A 26565-nucleotide genomic window follows, 5' to 3' on the forward strand; every position below is an offset into this window, starting at 1 on the left:
CCCCCCCCCCCCCCCTTTTTTTTTTTTCCCCACAGTAATCCCTTGATAAAAGGCAGGGTTATGTGCAATAAGGACAAATGTACTCTAGCTTAGACTGGATATAAAAGGCAAAATGTTTCAGAAGTTTTAAAGCCATGTGCATTCTGTATTTTGTCTCTGTATCTTTATGATTCTATATACTCTCCATATTCAACTGTGGAATGATTAAAAAAAAAGTATTAGCTTCAAACTATTAATTTCCTTCTGGAAATCTCCGTTGCCTATATTGTCCGGTGCTGATAAGCAGATACTGGATATTAGTATTTTGGATTCCCTTTTAAAGTTAACTTCAGGTTGCTTCAAAGCATTAGGAAGCTGTTGAAGAACTTCCACATAATTCTTTGTTCATTTGCAAACAGTACATCATCTTGTTTGTGTTACGAGAGTGCTGCAAAGATGCACTGAGATATAAAGAAAACAAGAAATGTACTTCCTTCTTGCCTATGCATAGGGTAATGTATCTTGGATGTTACTAGAGTTCCAGTCTGAAAGCCTGACCAAAGTACCCAGTTGGTTTTTGGGGTGGGAATGTTATCAAAACCGTACAAACACTGGTTCACTTGTACACAACCCACCCTGATCATGTGTGCTGATGGTTAGTCTAAATTTCTGTCCCTTCTTCAGACTAGTCAGAAGAATCATCTGCTATTGGGGTTATTTTTAGCTCTTACTGAATCATCCTATCTACACACTGCAGAGGAGTCAAGGATTTCCTGTTCATTGCCAGTGTGCATTATGCCACTGAAATTATACCTCTTCTCGACACACTTGAGACAAAATTACTAAAGACAAATAAAGACCAAAGTACCTGTCCCAAGGAAGCCACACTATTAGCTGATGTTGCTGAAATGTGGGTACAGAGGCGGGGTTCATCACTGTTTGCTAACCAGTCTATGTCTCTTCCCCCCACAAAGTGCTGTATGCAAATTGAATTGTCATAGAATCTGAATTAAGACATCTAAACATATAGATGATGAACAAGGAAGAGAAAAGGGTTCTTTGATAAGGTAACTTCTACTGAGATACTGATATCCTCCCTGTACAAAGGCCACTATGCAAGACAGACTTAGCTGAAGGGACAAAGGGGACAGGACACATGCTAAACTTGATAAAAGGAAAGAAAAAAAAAATAATTAAAAGAAAATGAACCACTATTAAGATTCTAACCTTCAGTGGCTCAGAAGTCACATATTTAGCTTTCCACTTACTGTGTAATTGTTGAAGTGACATGTTCCCATGGTATCCTCTTTTGCTGAACACCCCACTCCCTGGGGATCCGTACCCTTTTGCCTGGTATCAAGCACATACGCCTCTAACCCAGAAAAGCCTTGCCCGGTTGGCTCCTGGAGTTCTACCATTTGTTGTGTGTGACCTGATTACAGCTTTGATCGATGGCCAGAGCAGCCATCTGCAAAGTACTCGATGCTTCAGCAAAAGGCATCTTTGATTTCTTTTCAGTGCCTTAAATGTACTTGTAAAGTCACCTTGAGCACACAAAGATGACTTCTGTTTCTCTTGTTGATGAGCTTTCAGATGATGTGATTAGAAAGTGTTTGCTACTGGGCTGCACTGCCACTGGGAGGAATGATATTCTTTAACCTCTGTTCTTTCTGGCTTCTTCTAGATTCTGCTATCAAATGGAAGTTTTGAACTTTACTTAGTGTGCTTCTGTGGCCTTTTTGCCATGAAACAGAGAAAAAAAAAATCTAATGATTTCTGATCCAAACACCCCAGATCGTTATATAAATGAAATGTCCTGAAAACAAGTATTTCTCATTCATCAGCAAAGCAGTCCTTCCTGCCTGTGCATACTGTTGTGACTCTGCCCTTTTTCTCTGGTCAGTATGTCTAAGTGGCAATTTCCCTGTTTTGTAAGGTTTAGGACAGCAGGGCTTTCATGCACTTTTAATGACACATCTTTAATACACTATGATAAATGTTCCTGAGAATATTTTTTTTCTAAGGAGAAATTCTGTGTTGTTTGTTCCACAGCAACAAAGAAATGGAAGAAACAAAAAAAAAAAAAAGCAACCCACTGTCATAAGGCAGGCAGTTTCTGAATTATAGCTCAGTCTAACATAAATATAGCTATGCCAAAACCATTATGAAACCAGATAAGAAGGAAGAGAAGTAAATTTTTGTCTTTATGTGCCACCACATAACTGAAATGGACAAAGCTCCAAATGTACCAGAAGAATCTTGAACAATTACATTAAAAAATATTCAAAAGCATCTCAATCATTTCTCTGTTATGCTAGAGGATGTGCAGTATGATATTTTATTTGTTTATATGAATAAGAAATATTCTTCAAATTCCCTTGTACTTCTTTTTGCCTCTGAGCACCCACTAGTCTTATGGTTGATTAGCTAAAACATTCCTTTCAACAGTTGCAACTCCAGAGAGGCAGGAAACAGCAGAGAAACAAAAGTATTCTAAAGAATCATCAGAAACTCAGCAATGCATTCTGCAGTAGCAGAGGTAGGGAGCAGAAAGGAGAGGTATTTTACCAAGTCAAGCCAATATTCAACTGAAAAGGAAAAAGCTCTCTGTCGCCTGTAAATTGGGATACTAAGAAACGAATACACAGGAAAATTTATTTCCCTCTGGTATTATAACCTTGCTATTCAGTGTGTTGGGAAATAACAAAAGAAAGGGGGAAGTAGAATAGCTCAGATTAGACCCATTTGGAAAAGAAGGCCAACAGGTTTAGAATAATCATAGTTAAACTAAACATTCAACACGCTTCTGCCTTTTAAGGATGGGCAAAGCAAAAAATGATCACAGAAATGTAACTAGCTATATATGTAAAAACAGGATTTCAGTTCTCAAAACTGATACTCTTTGAACTAATGGGGAATAGTCCTCACATTTCTAATCTAATCTCACTAACACTACCTTAAACTGAAACAGGAAAAATGCTGTCTCTTGTATCTTATCAGATTATACCAACTACCCCACTTCATTTTTTCTTTGACATACAACCCTTTTACACAGTAACTTCTAATTTGCAAATTAATCTAGATTTAAGAAAATCTAGAGTAACAAAAATTTGGTATTTCACTAAACACATTGATACATGAAAAAACTAACCCAGGCAGCTAAAAACCAGTCAACTCTGGCATCAATAACAGGATGAGGCAGGGAAAGGAAGGAGGAAGCAGAAAAAGAATACAAAGATATTAGACACATTAACATTTATGGAGGTGGGATAAAAATTTATCGTGACTTAACCCAAAAGATCTGACTAGACAGTAACTCCTTTTTCAAACAAAGTACAGTTAATCTGGACTTTATTAAAACTTTTTAAATAGGACTACCTAAGAACAGACAATTAGTAAAGATGTATAAAGGTGTGTAGGAAATTGTACTGCACTGAAAGAATAGATCATGCTCAGTGCAGAGAATGGTTATAAGGAAAACGCTTCCTTATTGGCATTAATATTCTTTAGTATTTGTGTGTTAATTAAATTTCTAATGAAATAAATCTGCAGGCACTGTTAAGACAAAAGACGATCAGAACAAAATATAGCAAGAATTGGATAATCTTGAGGGCTGTAACAATATTAAGAACATTGATTTAAGTGAACAGTGTTATGAAATGCCAAGTCATGAGTTCTTCATATTATGCAAAAAAAATTCTGTCAAAGCCTAGAACCCACTCCTGGAAAATGAGTGAGGACGGGAAAAACCTTACTGTGCTGTTTCTGCAAAGACTATAATCTGTGAAATTACACAGATGTGCCGAAAGGCAAAAGTGGCTCTTTGAAAAAGTGAAGGTAATAGAGATTTCATCTGGGATTCTGTTTATGGTACTAGTTATCCCTAGTGAAGAACTAGCTAGTTCTGCATCTCTCTTAACATATTCTTGTATGAGAAAAGTAAAAGAGACAGGCATATTCGGTTTCATAAAATGAAGCCTATGAGAAACTATGTCAGCTTTCTTTAAATGTGTTATGAAGGTCTCAGAAGGGCTGGGGAAGACATTGAACTAAAAAAATAAAAATTGTTCACAGAAGCAGTGGGTATAATTTCATGCCTTCATAGCCATGAAAACACTTGGGGTAGAATTTAGAGAAATTCTAACCTTCACAAGAGAGCAGTGGTAAAACAAACAGCCAACAGGATCAGTAGGGCAAGAAACCAAGCTACTTTTAGCATGTAGCTTAACCAGTTTAATGAAGCGATTATGACTTGAGTACCTGCATTGAATGACTCAGAAAGTCACTTTCAATCTTACTCACTCTACCTCTCTACCTACCAGCATTTTTGTCTGAAGGGATTCATAAATATTAGACAGACTCAGGTTTTTACCTGAGCAGAATGATATATATATAAAGAGCAATAATTTTCTAAAGCAGCATGAAAATGTTTCAAAACACAGTTAAAGTATCGCTTCTACCCACATTCGTTAATGGCCGTTGTTACTGCAATGAAGACAGGCTAGCTACATACAGTATCCTGATTTAAATCCACTTTACTTTTGTGATGCTGCAACAGAGTTAATAGATCCACAAAGGAGCTCTCCTACAAGCATCCTAACTGCTATGGTAAATTAAACTCCTACCCTTTCTATGATACAATGAGCATCATATAAAGCCGAACAACAATTTTGAGAGCTCAATGCCCCATTTTCCAGGATTGTTTCTTGAAAGATAACTGGTCTGGCTTCAAACTGCTATGCTAAATCAAACAAAAGAGAAATTACAACCTAGATGTCCAACATCCTAAATCTGAACGAGAACAAGTGCTCTCATTGAAAAGAAGGGACATAATTTTCAATTTTGCATAAGGACTGACCTGGGAGGTATTTCTTGGGAATATTTCCCAGAGTGGGTCCTGCAAGCATGACAGGCAGGGGTTATCTAGTTTATGAATCCCAAGAAGATTCACGCATCTCAGCAACGCAGAGACAGCAAGACTTTGTTGACTGTTTAAACAATGCTGCAACTAGAGAGAAAGGATGTCCTCTGACTCTCTAGATTTCCACCTTACACACACAATTTGACAAAAGAGAAATTCCAGTTCCTTGCGACCACAACAATTAAAAGACAGTGCCAGAGAAAGCCACGTTCTCAGTAAAATCTCTGTAAACCCGATTACAGACATGCCAGTATTTTTCTTACACGTTAAAATCAGCCTACTATATTGGTAAATGGCTGCAGAGGTATGAGAGTTTGAATCAAATATCATTAATAGAAGTTTTATTATGAACTGCAAAAGAAGAGCAAACAACAAGATTTGATCCATAAGAACAAAGTCCATCATCACATTTACTGCACATGTATCTCACCACACAAAGGGGTGAATAGAAGATGCATTTTTGCTTATTTTACGTGTGTAAGTTATTTCAGACAGCAGTGTCACAAGTTTAATGCAGGAAAGAATTTTGGTGTATCTTCAAATTACACAAAAATGAATGAAACCTTGGCAACAATTTAAAGCACATTTTTAAATGCTTTCCAGAGTGGGAGAAAAGTTCAGCTGTACCACGTTCTTACCAGCCTGTAGCACAAGTTACTGTCATTTTGTACTTCAGTGCACACAGAGATCCCACGTAATCTTACTATAATATGGAAATTACTTCAAAATACACATACTTTTGTGTACTTTTTTTAAAAACATGCTATTAATTTCCATTTTGCTTGCCATATTCAACTTAATGATACACCCCAACTGAATTACCTATGGTTCTTCTGAAAAACAAAACACATCTTGAAAGTGCTGATAAGATCTTAATTAGATTGCCAAATAATGCATGCTTACAAGTGATCATGATTTTTTTTCTGATGTACTCAGATTTCCTAAAGATATTTCAGTGAAAACAGATGTGAAATTTCACTTTTTATTTGAAATTTCACTTGAAATTTCATCTACATAGAAAGTTTGATAGACACCCCAACTATTAAATTCAATATATATACCAGTCTGCACTGCATGCGTTTAACTACATACAGCACAGGGGTTAGAAAAAATCCCACAAAACACCTGTTTCAAGGACAATGCTAACCTCTTGCAGTCACTTATAAATGGAAACAAGCTGCCACAGAGTTCAGCAGTAAAGGAGGATAAAGGACTGATAATAATGCTCACGCTCCTTAAATGAACTCCAACAAGCCGTTTGAATAAGACTTTTAAAGCTGTAAATTGTCCATCAAAACACAGACTAACTTTTGCTAATCCTTGTGTCACAAATTACTAATCCATCTGGAAAGCTATTTTTTTGCATGTGTTTACAAGGACCTAAATGTCATCAGGTGGAAAGACAACTAGGTTAGAAGCATGTTAAAAAGAAAAAAAAAAAAAAAAAAAGAAAAAAAAAAAAAAAAAAAAAAAAAAAAAAAAAAGACAAAAAGACAGAAATAAAAACTCTGGAGTAGTTGACCACAGAATAAATAGGATTTGCAGAAGTACTTACAGCTCTCAATCTCCAGTGTGCAGTTCTGCTCATCCAGCGGATATCTCCGCAGGTCCATCATACAAGCAGCTGTTGTTGTAATTCTAGGAAGGAAACAGAAGAGCGTGTCTGAACGTGTCTGAAAGAAGAAAAGACTTCTCTACATAACTGATGCTCTTGTCTATTTTTACTGAAATACTGCATCTGCTGCTTACTTGTAACTAATACTGTTCTAAGAAGGTTATGCCAGTCTGGTGGGTGAGCAGGGAGCTTCCCCTTTACACACTACTATCACAGTACTCTAAGCTTTAATTATTATCAACGAATTTATCCTGACAAAATGAACCATGAATTAGGATAGCACTATTTCCTTCATTTTACGGTGGAGGACTTCAAGCCAGAAAGGAAAAGCTGAAAGAGGAAATCTAAAGAGGAACAGAGAAAGATATGTACTTCATATCCTAGGTTAGCACCCTAATCCCTTCATGAAACTTAATTCTTCTTTCTTCTGTTCAATAGTGCTTTGTAAATTAAGTATTAGTTTATCTTCCCATGAGAAAGCAAACATTTTCACAAAACATTTAGACCGTATTTGTGCCTCCAGATTTCACCAAACCTACTAACATTAACTTTTGCCAAACGTGCCTTTTAGATGTTGAGAGAAATGTCTGTACTGTCAATAAATCTTTTGCTGATAAACCTCATGGAGAAATATGACCCTGAGTTGAATATGAACCAAGGCACAATTTTCAGCAGCATTTAATTAACTGTGTTCCCATCAAGTTGTCTTAATATGTAGACAAAAATCAATTCTTAATTTATTGCCCCCACCTCCAAGAGACCATGCTTTATAATTCTGTAGTAATTATTACAATTTGGAATCTGCCAGCAGTCAAAATAGTATGTCCTGCACACACTCCACACAGGGCCAGGTGTGAGTTCAGTACGTAAGCTGAGAGGTTTATAGCCTTTCTTCTCTTCCCCTCTACCTGATAAGAGCCCTTCTCCTATAGCTGCTAGAGACTGGTGATTTATACAGACTCCTCAGAGAAATAAGGATTTTCTCCTGTGTGTTAAGTACAGCTGACTGGCTAACTGCATCTGGGGAATCTGCTTCCACACCAGTAGAAAAATGAGAGCACTGCACAGCAGGTAACTGTACAAGCTTTCTTCAAGCTGAAGGTTGACTAAATGATTTAGTTCAGATCATAAAATCCAAGATGATGTGGGTATGCCTCTCAAATGGGAGCCAAGTGGATAGACGGAGTGCCTACAGCACATGCAGACACTGCATGACCCAGCAGGATCAGCGGCTCCATCAGTCCACAGTATTCATGAGAGACTGGGTGGCCAACAGTTTTCTTCTCAAAATTGTACCCCCCTGTATGAGGGTTACTGGCCTTTCATAGTACATACTTAGACTGTTCAAACTTTTTACAGGACAGAGAACTCTTTCGTTTGATGGACCTCATTTTTTTTCTCCTTAAACAACTAGTAAGAGTTCATTTAGAAGCAGAAAACTACAATTGCCTGAGAGGCTCAAAACTCACTCAAAACTGACTCCAGCAATCCCTTCCACAAGGAACTTAAGAAATGCTGAAGTTATACACTTTCATTATTATTCTTACTGTCCTATCTAACAATGCTTTTTTGTCATTTCCAGAAGAAAAACTGCCTGTAATTTTCTTCAAAGAGAACAAAAGTAGGGGCAAGTTAGTCCTATAAACACTTAGTAAGTACTACCTCCTTCTTGTCAATCTAGACAAGATCCATTAATTTTACATTTTGACCATCCATATGTATTGGGCTCTCAGAAAAAAAGGAACACCTTTTGTCACTAAGTTCTTTCTTCAATCACTACATGAGTACTCACAGAATTGCTTTTGAAAATATATTGTTTTCAATCAGTGTGGGTCGCTGCAGATGTTTCAGAAGCAAGCTTCCTGGAGTGGACAAAAGTAGGGGAAATAATCCTTTGGCTCCCCTCAATGGTAGTCTTCTAGTTTATAACAAAACCAAACTGCTGAGGAATGTATGTTTGTTGATAGCAAGTGCAAATAGAGCAATCAGTAGCATATATTTAAAAAAAACCCCACTAAACAACCAACAACTCTTAACAGTTTGTACTGGATTCCTTATTTTAAAATTTAGAGGAAAAAAAAAAAAATCAAAGAAACTGCCTTGTTCCAACATGAATGTAAGATTGATTATTTTTGGGAAAATTTCAGGAAGGGTGAAATGAGACAAAAAAAACCCCATTACAGCCCATGTCTTCTGTTTGGTTGTGGGTGTTTTGACGGGGAACTTTGTTGTTTTCTTTTGTTTAATACCCTCAGTATTTCCATATCTTTGTGTATATTATAGTCATGAATTTTAACATTTCAGTAGTTCACAGAGGAAAAGGCAGGAACACAGATTTACAGACAAGGTTTAAGTGCACAAAAGAATCATGGTAAATAACAACCTGGCTGACTACTAAGTTTTCTAACACCTTTTTCTGCACTAAACACATTTTTCCTACCAGAGTTTACCACACCAGGGGCTTCAGCACAGAGACCAAACCACACCTTTGCCATCCTCAGCAAAAATGTCTGTTCATGGTGGAGCTGAGCACACACAATTCTGACATATCTGCAGTAAGATTTTTGGGTGCAACAAATACCACAGAAGGGGACAAAGTACAGACACCTACGGTAAAAACTCTGCAAGGAACATTACCAAATCATTAAAAGACACAGTGTCTTACCTCATCAGAAGGTAAAGAAAAAAAAAGTGGCACAGTATTGAAAACGATTGGTAGAGCAGAGTTTTAACCAAATCAAAACAGCATTTTTGAATAATGTATTTAACTCGCTTGTTCATTCTTACCCATAACGCAAATATGTTGAAATAAAATAAGTCTGTCCTTTCCTCAGATTTGTACCACCCACATATTTTTACCCTGACTTTTTTCACATTTACTGTAAAGTAGAAAAAGTTCTCTTTCATTTTCAAAATCATTTAAACAACAAAATTACCTTTTGAAAATTCTTAGTGGCTTGCAATTTATGAATAGCTAAACCAAATTACCAGTACAAGAGCATGCAAGAGTACCTTCGAGTACTTTTAAAGCCAAGACCTATACCTTTTCAGACAGAGGAAGAAACAGCAGTTCATTACAGCAGTTAGGAATACTTGAAACAGGCATAAAATATCTTCCCCAGAACAGAGCTGTTTCAATTTTCATAAAAGAACTAAAAATACAGCCTGGACTAGTGCACAAAATATACCATTCTATTTTGCATAATGTGACCTTGAGAACAAACAATGAAAAAGTGAAAACTTTATAAAAAAACAACACTGTGACTCAGTGCATTACAGTCACTAGGATAGTAACAGAATAACAGTGCTCTCAGAGAAACACTATATGAAATGAAACACATCACAGAACTGTCTCATACACTAATCTTTTAATCTCCTGTTAAAGAAAGAGAAACCCTGAAATACTTAATTTATAATTCCTAACAATGCAAAGCAGTCTTCAAGCTTCCTCTTTTATGATCTATAATTTGAAGGTAGGCTGATCATGGAGCATACTAAAAAACCCAACCCTCAAGCACTAAACTGACTGAATAAAGTATTATGAAATAGACCAAAGGAAAATTTCATGTGTCAAAACAAGCATAGCTACAGTGCAAAGAAACCTGCAGCACAACCAACTTGCAGGGAAAGAAAGTTTGCTGTCAATAATTCAGATAAACTATTATTTCTGAGAAAGCTGAAAATCTGCCCTTGTCTCCAAACCTTTGGGGAGGTTCTATGATTCAAATAAGGGCCAAAAAATCAGCACTGTTCCTTTCATAGGCCAAAGTTGAAGGACATAAAGAACTTTTTGACAACACTTTCAAACTTAAAGTGATGCAGAAAATAATCCTATTCCAGCAGTGCTAATAGTTCTTATTTTGTCAGTGCTACGTAGGGGACAGTTTTTCAAAATCCCTTAGATTTTGCTCTTCTGACAAGTGGGAACTGATATTCAAAACAGTAACTTAAATAGTTCTGACATCACCAGTGATGGCAAAACAACACTGAAAGACAGGAGAGTAATGATAATGATCCATCGAGATGGACAGAATCCCATTCCCTCTCGGAGCTGCAGTGGCTCTGCAAAGCTATGGGGAATAAGCAGCAACAGAAGCTTATCTCTGCCCTGGAAGGAAGCAGCCCTGACCTGTAATTACAGGATTATAGACACAACAGAAATGATGAGCAATAGGTGACAATTTCTGATTGGCCCTCTGAGTAGAGTGGTAGTAGGAGAACTATGTAACACTCTCTTAACTGTAGCACTGACAGACTGTGATCCTATTGAGTCAAAGACAGAGCTGAAGCCCAGGAAAATGCAAAGACTAATTCCTTCTTTAAATGTATGCACATATATCCTGTTGAAAGTAACATATGCACATACATCCTGTTGAGATTCTGCTTCAGATTTGCATATCTGAAGGCAAACTATGACTCCCCATTAACTATATCAGGAGCAATCCAAAGAGCTTGAGAGGATACCCTACTCTGTAACAGCCTGCATCTCTTTATCATGGTCTTCATAAGAATCCTCTGCACACATTGACTGGGAGTCACAAACTCTCTGAATTAGTTACTGAAAACATGTACTGCAGCTAAACCCACTGTTCACTTATGCTTCTTGGAAACAGTCCTACTGTGTGACAGTTGGAAGCATCAGTGGCAGCAGCAGTCAGCAGAACCAATTTCAAATACGTGGAAATCTAGGAACAAAACTGTAATGTGATAAATGTCTCTCCTGAACAATAATATTGGATTTAGACATACGCGTCAAGGTTATTAGACATACTAACAGATCTACTTTTAAATTAAAATAGATTTATTGCTATTTATAGAATTCACAGAATTTTTCCTCATTCCGCTTATTCACATAAAAGATAAACTTTCCTTCTATGATCATAGGTTAAAAGTTGGCTTTAGCAAAGGATAAACAATAGTGACATTTCTGCAAGTCCATCATTAAATCTGAACATTCAGCTACTGACTGCTATAATCTTTCAACTGTAAACTACATCGACAGTTTCTCAGTGTAGTTTTGTAGGAAAAAAGATAGCAATTGTTTTATTGATGTTGATGTCTCAGTTTGAGATTAAACAATATGCTCAGGCTACCCAGAACCTGTAGTATGCCCTCTTCTAAAGCCATTTATCAACATTTAATGAGTATTCCAGCCTAAATTCCAACTTAGCTCATTTTTTCTTACTCCATTTGGGAGTCACTATCTGATGACATGTAGATATTTTCCCCTTGTTTCTGTTGTGTGCAATCCTTGAATAGTTAGGTACTCTCTGAAAGCACTAAGTATTCATTAAAGCTAGAAGGCACAACCATAAAACAAATTAAGGATAAGAAGGATATGATGCTAAAGCATTTACGAAATCTAATATAAGATAGGAAAAAAATTTTGTAGCTGATAAAACACAGGGTATCATGTCAGAACACATACTCAACCTCATTAAGTTTTGTTGCTGTTTATATTGCTGGTAAAAGAAACAGAAAGATTTATAAGAGGAAAATAAAATATATATGCCCCTAGATCTTTCTTGGGAAGAAGCTCTGCATTTCTCTGCTGAACGATAGACTGTTGTGCCATCTGCATGCCAACTGGAAAGAAGTCATGGAAAACCGGAGAATTTAGCCATTATTTCATGGTAAAGGAATTTTGACTCAGAAGAATCAGAATTTTGCTGCAGATTTCCATGCAGCGATGCCCAATTTTCTGCTATATCATTCCATATATAGTTCTCTAAATTGTTCTTTAAATTAGATAGCATTGCCTACTATCCTGTCACTGAGTCCAAACTCAGCCACAACATCATGTTCATAATTTAAATTCCTGCAAAAAGCACACATCACTCTGCAGCAAAATCTTCCGGTACAATAACCTCAGCTTTAGACTGAAGTTATTCAAGCCTCTCTCTGAAGCAATATCTGCTCTTCTAGAAGATAACACCCATATAACATAATGTAGCAGCTATGGCAGAAGAGTTCAGAGGAGCCTTTCACAATTTTAATATTTTATCACTGGGAAATGTATCCTTGTCTTTCAGAGTTCACTTCACTTCTCCCTTCAAAGAAATTAAAAAAAAAAAAAAAAGGTTAAAACACTACAGGACTTACAGAACAATGAAACAATATGAGCACGATGGCTGAGTGACTCAGTATGTGACAACCAACTTTGGAATAAAAAGCTAGTACATCTCCTCCACTTACAGAGAGTTCATACTCCTTTAGCTTTATGACCACCACTGGAAAACTGAAAGTTTTACTTCCAAAAATTTTACAATGTCTGTTTCACTCAGATAATGACAGCACTGAAATAACAAGTGCCTTATTTCAGCTTCTTTCTCTTAAAAATTGATATTGCTACAATCCAAGACAGGTTGCATGTTCTAGTAGTTCAACCTGATGTACAGAAGTATAAGAAGATTAAAATTTATTGCATTCTCTTTAAAACTAGCTAACTTACAATTCCAGTATTACATTTAATACAGACTCAAACTATGGAAGAGAGCTAGAACTTTCTAAGAAGACACAAGGATTCGGTGGGTTTTTAATCAATTCTCAGTGCCTAAAATAACTGGTGCTTAGGTCTAGTGAATACGCTGGACTGTAAACATACTCTACATAAACTTATTTTATTCCAGAATGATAAAGATACAACGCTTAATTAAATAATTGAAGAGCTAGGGAAGAAAGGGAGTACCTTCTCCACAAAACATGCGCTGCTTCAGTGCACAAATTGTGCAGATAATACTGCCACTACAAACTCAGAAATGAGGAAGTACAGATAATCCTAGGTAAAATTGTATGAACTCTGCCCACGGGCTACCTTTTTATGCCTTGAGAGAGAAACAAGTACAGTAGCAATACCATCCTATAGTGCAACACTCATCTTTGGGAGAACACTGTCTTGTTTCCCTCAGCAGCTGTGTCTGAATGTAAAATCATGTGGGTCTTAGAAAGCAGCGTGTAGCCCTCTCCTACCCACCCCTGAAATGTCTTCAGCAGTTGACCTCCAGCAACTGCTGGACACAGCTCCTCGTGGAAACCACCTTCAAGGTAGATGTCAGTGGTGTTCATACAACCTGCGGCTCCTGCACCTTCCCCTGTTAGTGAAGAACTTGTGCTCTGGATGCTGAGCTCACACAGAACTGCATTCACTTCTTCGCTACTTTCTTAATCTACACTTTTTGTGACAGAGTCACTCCTGCAAAATTCTTTCTTTTTATAAAATGCCACCAAGAATATTACCAATTCCTTGCCTATTCAGGGAGACATCTGAGTAGAAGGTATTTTCACCATTCTGGAGAAAGGAAGTTTTACTCAAGTTAAAAATTAATGTGAAAGTCAAAACAATCTTCAGTAGAAAAGACATATTTAGCTTTATGATTGCAGCTTATTTAGTAATTCTTACAGAAGTACTAAGATAAGAACCCAAAGCTCCCATGCCTCTGGCTTTTCTGAGTCAGAAGGCGGCAGCTCGTTTTCCACAGGGAAATGTCAATAGAAATAATAAATTTAAGTGGATTCTTCATAAGCAGAATTATTCTCAGATCCAAAGTCCGTAAAAACCCTCCAACGCAAACCTGAAATTATTATTTATTTCAAGAACCTTGACAACAAAGCAGTAACCCATAAAATTCTAACCCTCACAAAATTCTGAGACAAAAGTAAAATGAACTCTCCCTGTCCAAAAGCAGAAGTCACACTTTAAAAGCAATCAAACAGGGAGACAGTCAGCAGTCAGAATGAAGGCAAACTGTGTAAAGTAGAATAACAGACACAGGTTATTACTTATTAATTCAATTACGATTAGAAATTTTCATCCACGCAGACTGGAATGCAAGGATAGTTGCACTGCCTATGTGACTGTAGGATCTCAGTTAGACCATTTACTTTCTATGCTTTCTTTCCCTCCATTAAACAATTTACTATATATCTTTAATTCTAGCACAAAAAGCTCATAGACGTATAACTTCTTTACTCTTCACTCTGTTTTAACGTAACTTCAGCAGTGCTAGGAATGAAGTATTTAATCACCTTCTCTTCATTTTTTCTTCTACTTTCTGCCTATAGACAACCTTGACAAAATGTATCAGAAACTTTTCCAGTAGCGTGTCAAAGTGACTGGTACAAACAGCCACGGGTGGAAGGAGAATGGGTATGGGAAAAAATCCTCCTCCGAGCATCTCTGTAACCACAACATTGTGTGCTAACACTGGTGCCTTTGAGTAACCACTACTGTCCAAGCTATTTCTATTGCCCCATTTATGTAAACTTTCCAGATAGCATTACTCCAGGTTGCCTCTATCTATGACCAAGTCTTAAACAAATTTTGTTTGGTTTTGTTCTGCTTTTACTGACAACAAAGAGGATGTTCTCCCTGAATAGGTCTAAAAATCAAACGGCCATTCACCAGATACTCAAATTCAGAAAACAGAGCATGCTGAGTGATCCCTCAAAGTAAGAGCCACAGATCTCCTGTGCCACAAGGGAGCTCATCCTGACTAACTCGACCCACTGCAGCACTCACCTCACCTACTGCAGCTGTAGTGTGCTCTGCACGCCTTGAAGGACTCCTGCAAACTGCATCCCCTTACCTCTGGTAACAGATACCTCTTTCAGAGATACCTCTTTCATTCCTTACCTAAGAGAGGTCAGCCACTATCAAACAGCTGTACAAAATAAAAGAAGATAAATTATTTCTGATGAGAGCTGAAAGCACAAGCAGTGGCTAAGCACATCAGAAAGGCCTTCAGGTTGATGCAGCTAAAATCTGTTGTCCCCATCTTCCCTCTCCCCTCATGCTTCTTCTAAGCTTAACACAATGCAACCAGCAAAAAAAAAGAATGAGAAACTGCCCCGTTTTGTACTACTACTGAACAAGTTGATTAAATCTACCATAATCATTCAGTACAAGAAATGAAATATCCTTGTAATTGACTATTGTTATAAGATCAATATCTCTTCTTTCCAAATAAACATTTCCACTTCGCTCTGGTATTTAGGGAACTGTAGGAGACACATATCCAAATACATAATTCTACCTTACTGACATCCTTTCAAATATCACTGTAATATCAACTGTCAATAAAGAGAAAATACAAACAAATAACACCAATGATCTTAAAGGTCCAAAGCTTCTGAAGTACTGCCCTCAGACTTTACACCTACTATGCTAACATATTAACACTACCATTGGCTAGATAAGCACATTGACACTAACATATCATTTCACTTTTCATTTCAGTGAGTGACCATTATTTGCTTCACCCTCCCATCGCAATAAGGTGGGGGGTGAAGTCCATGTGATAGATTGTGAAGTCCATGACAGATTTTGCAGAGTCCAGAAATGCATATATCAGTGCTACTGGTAAAACAAAAAGTAAAATGATACTGTATTTCAGTGAGGTTGAGCCTGTCCATACTTCCATTAATCTCGTATCTACAATGTCAATTCAGGCAATGCTAACTGTAAGCATGTTTGAGTATCCTCTCCTGATTAGCATATCCAGAGGTTGTGTACAAGGTTTTAAAAATAAACAAACAAATAAAATTACACCTATAATGAGAATCCTGCTTCCCCTCCTGCCCCCTTTAAGCTTTGTGATGTGATATTTTCAAAAACACATCTTTCAGGACTCAAATTCAACCCAAAGACAAAGGGAAATGGGAACCCTATTTTTAAGTACTCCTTGGAAGTACCTATCTTGCTATACACAGTGGGTCTCAAAGTATATAAAAGCATAATTTAGAAAGAAGAAAATAAAAATACCTTTGAAACATTTAGAGCAACTCAATCAAGTTCACAAATGAACAGCCATATCAAAACCCACTGATTTCATTTTCTGTTCACGAGGATCATGAATGACAAGTAACATGAATACATTCACGCACATACATACATAAAAACTTCAATAATACATGCTCCTTAATCATCCTTCCTTCCTGCTTCTGATTTGTAGGGCTTCTCCCTGCAGTTGTATTTTCCTTTCTTTGCAGCCAAATACTGTTTTCAATCCCTGCCAAACAGACCGAGAATTGGGTTTCAGGGACTGAGAAGTATTACATACCACCTAGTTTGTAATCCTTGGTTTTATTCAAATCTTTACCATCAATAAATGAATTCTACTTCACTGCTGCACAAGTCAATTTATAGATTTAACACGGAAAACAAAAGCTGACCAATATTAATGCCATGAGACCCCAATTAATACCTAACACTGATCAGTAGTTTCATTCCTAAGAATCTTTTTACTATTTTTATCAAATTTCTTTACACTGTGATTTACTAATTCCTGTAACTCATGTCAAAACCAAATCTATAATCTTATCTGAAGTTTTTTAAAGTTTTAGTTTTTATAGCAAAAAGTTACCATTGTATGACCAGAAAAAAAAAGTAATAAATATTATTTGACTGATTTTTGAGTGGTTTTTTTGACAGCTCTGATGTCAGCACATCACAGTGCATACAAATATATAACTGGCCAGTTACCAAAACCATGTTAATCCATGCTCTTAAGAGTGTAGGCAAGAACTGAAAGCATTATAAGCTATACAAAACACTGAACGCTGGAAATCTAAATAGAAAAGCTGCATAGAGGCAGCTTTTTGATATTCAGTTGGTCCTTTCATGTTTCTAACATACCTTTGAAATATCTCAGTAACCAGACCTCATGAGCTAGAACACTAATCCACACACTGCAAGAACGGTATCTTGCTGCAGAATATGTTTTTAAATAAATAAAATTTGTGTTCATTTAAGACAAGCTTCAGTAATCTTACCAATGTCCCTTCTTTTCCATTTTAATATTAGTGAGATCTATCAGTTCCTATAGTCAAAGTTATTTATTTGCCTTTATGATCAATTATTATATTTGGAAGATACTTGACTGACCTGAAGAACAGCCTGAGACGATTCCGTACACAATGCCAATATCAGTCAGTGTATAACCTGAGTCTCAAGGAGAATCAAAAGAGTTCAACTGATTCTGACCAGAGTTTAATAAGGTCTCTGCTTTCCATATACTTCGGCAGACAGTGGGTATCACTTTTAGCATTTTGTATATCCAGAACTGCATTTTAACACTTCATGCTCCAGTGAAAGTTGAATCAATACACAGGCTATACATGAAGGATTTCTTTGTACTGTGTACATTTATAATTTCATTTAGAAAACATGACCCCCATTGCTTTTCATGTTACCTTGGCTATACAGGAGACCTTCTTTTCTCCAAGAAACAAGTTATGACTAGTTCATATTGAGGTGGATGATGAGTCAGCTTTAAAGTATCAGTCCTACTCTGAATACAGCACACACGATTGATGAGAAAATAAATGTTTCTCTGAGATTTGTCAGACCTGTCCTGGAGCCACTCCCTGCATTCAGGGATTTTTTAAAAACTGATCATTTTACTGTAAAAAGTACATAATTTATCTTTTTTTTTTTTTAAAAAACAATCTCTAAAATTACTCTAATGCTTTACTTAAAAATCTTTTATACATAAACAATAGGACAACACATACTGAAACTCAGTAAATTAAATTCAGAGCATCAGAAAGGCATTTACTTGATTAAATGCACAGGTGCTTTGAGGTGACTGAAAACACTGGCATAAACCCACAAGGTGAAAGCATCGCTTCCATAGCACGTTCAGTACAGAGCCATCCCAGAGGCACAGGCAGTGAGTTTGATGGCTGCCAGGTCCTCCTTGCTCACTCCTGAGCGCAGGCATGGGAGCAATGGCCAGCCAGCCACTGCCCTTCAGCAAAATGTGGATGACCTCTCACAAAATCAGCCTGTTTGATAGACTTTAGAGGAAGGAATTTCTAGCAGTAAAACAAATATTTCCTAGGATTCACATTCATAAAGTAAAAATTTTAAAACTCGAGTTTGAGTTTGTTCCCCTACGTCAAATCTGGTGTTTATCAGAGGCATCTTCACTGTGAAGAGTAGAGCAATGAGCATTTTTGATAATATGAAAAATAATATTTTTAAAAGTCCACAGTCAATACTTAGCTGATACCAAATGATGGTAAGAGGACATGATAGTTTCCATCAACTACCTGGCAAGAACATCCTTTAATTTTCTTAATGTACAAGAATAATAGTTTGCTCCACTCCCTCCACGAGGCATAATACTTACGGGAAATGTGCTTGAAATTTTTTTTAAAATAACAACTCAACAGAAAAATCTTAGCAGGGATGTGGACTTTAAGTAAGCCCTGCCTGCAAAATGGGGACACCAGGAGAAAATGCTGTATAATGAAACAACTGCACTTTCATGGGCAAGAAGGTTTCTCAAGTGAGAAGTATGGAAAGGTACATAGAAATTACCTCTGCCATGTCTTGAATGGGTAAGGTACAAGCCAGTCCCAGCATTCTTATTTCAAAATATTTAATTCACAATACATATTCCAAGTATCTAGTTAAATGCTGCATGAGGAGAAATATCCATCTGTTTGGTTTTTGTTTGGTTGGGTTTTTTTAATTGTCACACTTCAGTATTTCACAAACTTACTTTCAGATATTTCAAGCACTGACTAGAATTCGTCACTAGTGTTATGTGTTATATCTGTTCATTTAACCCAAAGCTAGAGCTAGTGATGACAAAATCTCTCTTATAGGTTGTAAGTCTCATTTCTCACCCTAGACCAGAAATATAGCAAAAAGTATCAACAGTTTAATAACATTCTTTTTAAGGTTAAATGTCTTTCCCCTGATCTTCCTCCAAGTTGACAAACGAGAAGACTAATCATATGAACATCAGTACTGCACTAAGGAAGCAGGCCTTCAGAAGTTAAGATACAGACACCGAGATGATAACCAGAATTTTCAACAGTCAACAGTCTCAAATTTATGATGCTGAAAGCATGGAAGTATGTTTGTGGTGCAGTGGATATCTCAGCTTTTCATTTTACTCAAAGTACTTTTCTAGTCAATAGGTTCAATCATGACTGCAGTGCCTTAACAATATCTTGATAACTTCTCTCTTATTGGAATGGCAAAGAGCCTCCTAAATTCAGAACACCAGCACCTCAGAGGGCAAAGTACGTATTATGCAAAGCATTTGCATCCTCTGTGTTAGGTAACAGAAACTACACGCTGCATGCAAGCCTACAACTCCGTATGTAGGAAAACCAAGTTCCTTTCAGGTTTCTTCTACTCCTTTTTAGGTCACTTCTCCATTCACATTTCTGACTCTCAAGAACTTTGACACTTGCCAAACATAGTTCTCAAAGCCACTCCCCCCTCTCTGTCAGCATCACTCCTGTGTGACCCAAAGGCTCATTACCCCCTTGCTCCTCCCACCCCCCCCCACAAGCAGCCTCAAGTACAGAGGTATTAATGCCTGTATTGCCATAGACAATATATATACTTAATATGGAGACACCAGAGGTACAACTCTCATTGACAGGAAAAGTACTGTTCTCTCAGTTTGCAAAAATGTCTTTTAAAGAGCAGTCCTGAACTTTAATTGTACCTGCAACACAGGATCTTTCCTAAATAAATGGAGAGCGAAATAAAGCAAGAAGACCAAACCCAACTGCCCTAGTATTTGCAAATAATGATCAGGAACCCAGAAGTGATACTTAAAAGTAAACAAGCCTTTAAATTATGAGTAAAATATATCAAATCGGTGACTTTTGTGAAGAATAAATCAAGAAAATGTTTGAACACAGAAATGGCAATACTATTCTATGAAAGAAGCAAGAGTAGACAATCTGGCCAGTAGGATGGCCACGACAGACAGATGATATGAAAGAAGAAGAAATTTTAAGGAATTGTCTTTATTAGTTGTATCTAAATTATTATTTTTTCCTGTTGTTTCTTGCAGACCAGAACAATGTATAAATGTAAAGCAAAACAATAAAAAAAAGCAGTATGAGTATTTACTTCCCATCTGTCACACACAAATCACACTTGTTCTAGTAATTCGAAAAAATGTTTGCTGTGAAACTTAAATACCTGTAAATCTTGGCTTAAGTTTTGGATAGGTTACAGACTTAAAAGTCTGAATCTTTTGAATGCATAAGGAATGACTTATAGTTACCCACATAAAACAGGCACTGCAAGTTTCACATGTTGTCAGTAGGAATGAAGATGAAATTTCAGTGCTTCTGGCTGTGATTTGCTTGAACGTTTCAGGCAAAACTTGGCACAGGTGTGCTTAAAAGAAGAAAGCGCACATCCAAATTCTGCCTCTTAGCAACAAGACATAATCTTAGTATTTGATTTAAAAGGCAGGTGGTGAATCACAAATCTTCATAAATAAGGAGATGGCAATACACCCTCTTTGCATGGTGTAAATGTCATGAGAGGAGGAGATGGAAAGCGAACTATCACATAGCTAAGCCACTACCATCTGCACAATTAATATATGTTCTAAGCAACGAGGGAGTAGGAGGGAAAAGCATCATCACTTATGACTATGTAGTCATTAGCCAAGATCCTAATTTCCATTAGACAAACAAATTAAAACTCACCATTTACTGAAGCTGTCACAGTGGCTCCAAAACAATACTCTAAAAATGGTCTCACTGGAGTTGGATGAAAACGATGGATTTTTAAGTAGTAGTTAGTAAGCAGAAGCATGACATCAAGATAAACTGACAACCTAATGCTATTAATCTAAGGCCCTCCCCTTCAATTTGAGCAATTTTTATAATAAGGAGGAAAAGAAAATAAAGCATGTCACAAATTTGAGAGGAAAATGATGACTCAGTGGATAAACAAGGTTTGTAATTGAATGAAAAACTGACCACAGAACCACAACTGGCTTTCCAAAAGATTTAGAGATTGTACAGACTTTACATTAGGAAATTGCTGAACAGAAAGTATGGATGAGCACACAGTGATGAGGCAGAATAGTCTAGTTAAGCAAAGTCAGAAGGGGAGAGGATAATGCATTTTCGAATCAAACACAAGGAAGCAGGAGAACTTTGTCAGCGACGACACTATATTTGATCAATTACAATTTGGGGGGGCCAACCTCTCACGCTGTCAGTCACAGATCTCAACTTACCTATACAGTTTATTTTCATTACTACTCAGTATTGAAAATAATACAAAAGTAATGCTCAAACAGGGAAGGGGAGGGGGAACGATTTTGCTAACATCGACCCTTTTTGCCAACACTGAAAGGCACTTGTTTATCTGAAGGGAAACTCTTCCATATTCCTGGCTGCAAAACGGCTTAACTAGAACTTTTTTAGTAGGTGAATCCTCTGATGCAGAGCTGACAACCTGTTCTCTTAAATGATACCACACGTTCAGGATGGAGGACAAAAGATTATTTGCCACATTAGTCCTGAACTAATGTCTTTTAAAAAGCTCTTTGAACATCGTCTTTTCCCAGGCTGGTAAGAACTGCCGAAAACCAAATAACTGCAAGGAATAAAACTTTTCACTTGCTCATCCCTGTCAAAACTAATCAACACAAACGAACCCTCATTTTCTGCTCACTTCTCTCAACTGAAATGGAATTTTAAAAGTCTGAAAGTATGAGGGTACCTTATTTCTATAAATACTTCTGGTTTTCTGCCATGGGCACAATACTAAGTTGGCCACATTCTCACCCCATTTTGAAGGGGTGGGAAATTCAGGAATATGATAGTGATATTCCGAGATATTTGCTCAGGCCCAGTAAATTCTCTAGGTTTATCAGCCATCAGTCTAGTATAAGACAAAATGCAATATACAGATCCATTACTTAACAAAGCAAAACTAAAAGCTGTTTTTGCTAATTAAAGCACTGCTAAATGCATCTTGATTAAAAAAAAAAAAAGAGAAATCTAAGTGATAAAAACTGCTTTATCAATGATTTTTTTCCCCCCATAAACTTAAGTTACAATTACCCTTCCCTTCTTGAAGCTATATAGTTCAGGCATTGCATTGATTAGTCTTGTATTTCCTAATTGCTTTATATTGATCTAATATCTATACATTGCTCTGAACAAATTACTAATAAGATTCTGTACTAGCTATAATGAATAGCAGAGGTAACACTTAATATATACTTTCAATACTTTCATTCTTGACATCAAAAAAGTATTACCCTCCCTGCCCTATTTCTTGTGTTCAATTCTGTGGGGTAGTGGTCCCACTGCTAACAATCTCAGTGCCTTTATTCAGTCTTACCATTATTTCTATGACCAGGACACAGCGTATTTTCCTAGTAATCCCACAGATCACAGATACAGACTGTATTGAAATTAAAGCTGTATTGAAATAAAATGAAAAGATGAAGCTTCAAGAAAATTAAATAAGGTGAAGCAGACGAGATCCGATCAGATAAACAGTTGGTATGGGAGTCTGTCTCCTTCAATACTTGAAAAATACCTTCAATACTCATGGAAATAAAATATTAACATAACACAGTATGAGATGCTGAGATATCCCTACACATAATTTTTTAGATGGATTTGGAAAAAATAAATGACAAGTGTTCAATATAACAAAAGAAAGAGTGCCATGATATGTAAATGCATTATAAGCTTTTAGTCTGTACAGTTAAACCTAAGGAGGAGCAGAAAACAGATGATGACAGGAAGCCTGACTTAAACAGCAAACTGCAGTTGCTGCTGATTTACCCAAGGGGGCCCCACATGCAGCATCAATGGGAACCTGCAGAATCACCTGTGCATGGGAGAGATTTCTTCCAAAGCTTTGTGTATAAAGATCTTTATACACTCAAACAATGAGATTTTCATCTCTTCGAAACTATTACTCGTACTTATGCAACCTCAGATTTTTCAGGTGTTTGGTTTGGTTTGTTGCATTTTTTTTAAGCTAACTAAATATTTTTAAAGCATCGTAACTGAATCCTGCAGGACAGGTATCTAGAAAGAACTTCAGGACCTTTCAGAACCAGGGTAAGTTTTACTTATTTGTATTAGTAAAGACATACATAACTGCAAACCAAGATCACCTTCCTGGACACCAGCATCCAACACTTTATCAGTATCCTTCAGTCTTAATGACATGCAAATAATTTCTCTGAGATTATACTGTGTTTTCTCTGTGACAAAAACATCTTGCATCAACAGCTGAACACAGAAGGCTATGAAAAAGTCATTAGGCTTGACTATATCTTCAGTATCTCCACCTTCAAAAGGAAATAAACTACTCTGGTTGGAAGGGGAGGGGTTGTTGTTTAATACACAGCAATGCCTTTATACAATTCTTTTTTAGATAAATATTTCAGCTCTTGAATGTATTTTCTTGAAGGCATACCAAAGTTATATGAAAATGACTAAAGGCTTATCTTTCTTATGTCTACTCTATTACCTCTTTAAATTTCCAACAGCAACAAAATTCATCTCCTCTCTGTCATACATGCCATTTCTGCAGCAACACTAACACTATGAAACAATATTCAAAGGCATTTCAGGATAACAATAATGTAACATTCATACTTTAGAATTATATGTGCTATGGAGACCCTTTTGTTGTAGAAACAGCCCACAGACTGATGTTTAAAGAAGCACAGTGCTTTATTCTCAGTTGTTAGCTGAGAATAAAATGTAGTCTGGGATGTAATTATGAAATAAGCTTCTAATGTGTATAATTATAAATAAAAGGAAAGAGGGATGAATATTCAGTATGCGCCTCCTTGCCTTTGTCTTGTTTCCCATCTTATTCACCGATTGTCATCTCTGTTTTTTACATACAGAACCAATTGGAACAAGTATGAGCCATCTTCTACAGAGAGAATGATAACACAGGTGATAATATCTCACTGAAAGGATAAAGCTTATCAGCAAGGTCCAAAAATGATTTACCTCCTCAGCTGACCAGATACAAACATTCTGTAGTCATGCTTACTGTAGGCTTTCCAGTACTTAAAGGGGCTACAGGAAAGTTGGGGAGGGACTCTTGATCAGGGAGTGTAGGGATAGGACGAGGGGTAACCATTTTAAATCAAAAGAGAGTAGATATAAATTCTTCCCTGTGAGGGTGGTGAGTCCCTGGCGCAGGCTGCCCAGAGAAGCTGTGGCTGCCCCCTCCCTGGCAGGGTTCAAGGCCAGGTTGGACGGGGCTGTGAGCAACCTGGGCTGGTGGAAGGTGTCCCTGCCTGTGGCAGGGGGGTGGGATTGGATGATCTTTAAGGTCCCTTCCAACCCAAACCATTCTATGATTCTATGATCTTATGATCTGAGTTCAGGGGATTTCTAAGCTCTTTTCAAGTGGTTTTCGCTGCCTAAGATTTGTAACATTTTGTTAAAAACATCCATGAAGTAGATTGCGAGGAGCCTTACGATCACGGTAAATTAATGGGTTTTTGCTCTCCCACATAAGCAGAAGCATTCCAAATTTTGTTGGAGTGTTTCTTCCTATGCAGTATTCACTATATTGCCTTGTTAAGGTACATGGCTATTATTCCAAAACATATATATTAGGTTGACATTTAAAAAAAAAAAAAAAAGAACTATACAAAGAACAATTATTTTAAAGTAATTTTTGCTAGCAATTCCACCAGTAACAACTGCTGTAAAAAGTCGCGTGACAATGAAAGTCACAAATAGCATATAACAAAAAAGGGGACAGAATTTATGGATAGCAATATTGTAATAAAAAACTCTTCTAGCTCCAACATTTCTGATATTCACCCAGAGACCTCCAAAGGGGATAGGTTCAGGATTGACAGAAATAACGCACTTAAGGGTTAGAAACGTTATGGTCCATGAGAGGGAAGCCTGCAAAATAAACACTACAACACTTGGTTCTAACCATACTGCATCAGTTTCAGTTAATGCAAATGAAAGAGCAATCTTGAAATGTTTCTTCAACAGCTACTCATCCCTCATTTTTGTTTCATTTTGACACTGAAGAGAACGCACCATAATATTTTTCAATATATACTGAAAAAATTTTCCATAAGCACTTTAAACAGGCAAAGCACTGGCATGCAACACCTTCTACAGTAAAACTAACAGACTTAGTGGTTGTTAAGGTCTATCCATATTTTCTAAGTGGAAACAAACGTTAGCTGCATAATCCCCTGGCTTTACAACCCCACACAGGGCTTTGGGAAAAGTAGGAGAATTTTTGCACTAAAAGTTCATATGCTTTTATATGCCTTTCACTTTCCAAGAGAAATTGTTGGAGCAAATATTTTTAAATGTCAGTTTTAAAATAGAGTCCCAAGAACTAGAACTTAATGTTGCTACTGGTGTAAAAGACAATAAAAAAATGTTTCAGTAAATGCATCAGCAACAAAAGGAGGGCCAAGGAAAATCTCCATCCTTTATTGGATGTAGGGGGAAACACAGTAGTGACAAAGGATGAGGAAAAGGCTGAAGTACTTAATGTCTCCTTTGCTTCAGTCTTTAACAGTAAGACTAATTGTTCTCAGGGTACCCAGGCCCTGAGCTAAAAGACAGGGATAGGGAGCAGAATCAAACCCCCATAATCCAAGAGGAAATGGTTAGTGACCTGCTACACCACTTAAGACACACACAAGTCTATGGGGCCTGATGGAATCCACCCAAGGGTATTGAGGTTGCTGGCACAAGTGTTCACCAAGCCAATTTCAAACATTTTCTCAGCAGTCCTGGCTAACTGGGGAGGTCAGCAAATGAGATGCCCATCTACAAGAAGTACCCTGGATCCTCCTTCCAGCCCTACAGGCCTGCCAGCCTGACCTCGATGCTGGGGAAGGTTATGGAGCAGACCATCCCGAGTGCCATCATGTGGCACTTACAAGAGAACCAGGTGATCAGGCCCAGTCAGTGTGGATTTATGAAAGGTAGGTCCTGCCTAACCTGATCTCCTTCTATGACAAGCTGACTGGCTTAGCAGATGAGGAAAAGGCTGTGGATGTTGTCTACCTAGACTTTAGTAAAGCCTTTGACACCATTTCCCACAGCATTCTCCTGGAGAAACTGGATGCTCGTGGCTTGGATGGGTGCACTCTTTGCTGGGTAAAAAAACTGGCTGGATGGCCGGGCCCAAAGAATGTTTGCAAACTGAGTTAAATCCAGTCAGTGGCCAGTCACAAATGGTGTTCCCCAGGGCTTAGCACTGGGTCCAGTTTTGTTTAATATCTTTCCCAGTGATCTG

General features: G+C 37.2%; 1 protein-coding gene across 4 annotated transcripts in view; it reads right to left on the bottom strand.

Moving 5' to 3' along the window:
• GABRB2 (gamma-aminobutyric acid type A receptor beta2 subunit) overlaps positions 1-26565 on the bottom strand; it is a 104191-nt gene that overhangs the window by 64672 nt on the left and 12954 nt on the right. For 2 of the 4 annotated variants that reach the window (XM_026858202.1, XM_026858201.1), the window contains exon 2: positions 6456-6538. In XM_026858202.1, coding sequence (XP_026714003.1) covers positions 6456-6538 — 83 coding nt within the window. Of the gene's footprint in view, positions 1-6455; positions 6539-6649; positions 6848-6887; positions 6909-26565 lie in introns of those variants that run through there. The other 2 variants (XM_026858203.1, XM_026858205.1) reach the window with 2 other exon arrangements.

Source organism: Athene cunicularia (genome assembly GCF_003259725.1).
Source record: "Athene cunicularia isolate RWA chromosome 13 unlocalized genomic scaffold, athCun1 chr13_part1, whole genome shotgun sequence".
Taxonomy (NCBI): Eukaryota; Metazoa; Chordata; class Aves; order Strigiformes; family Strigidae; genus Athene; species Athene cunicularia.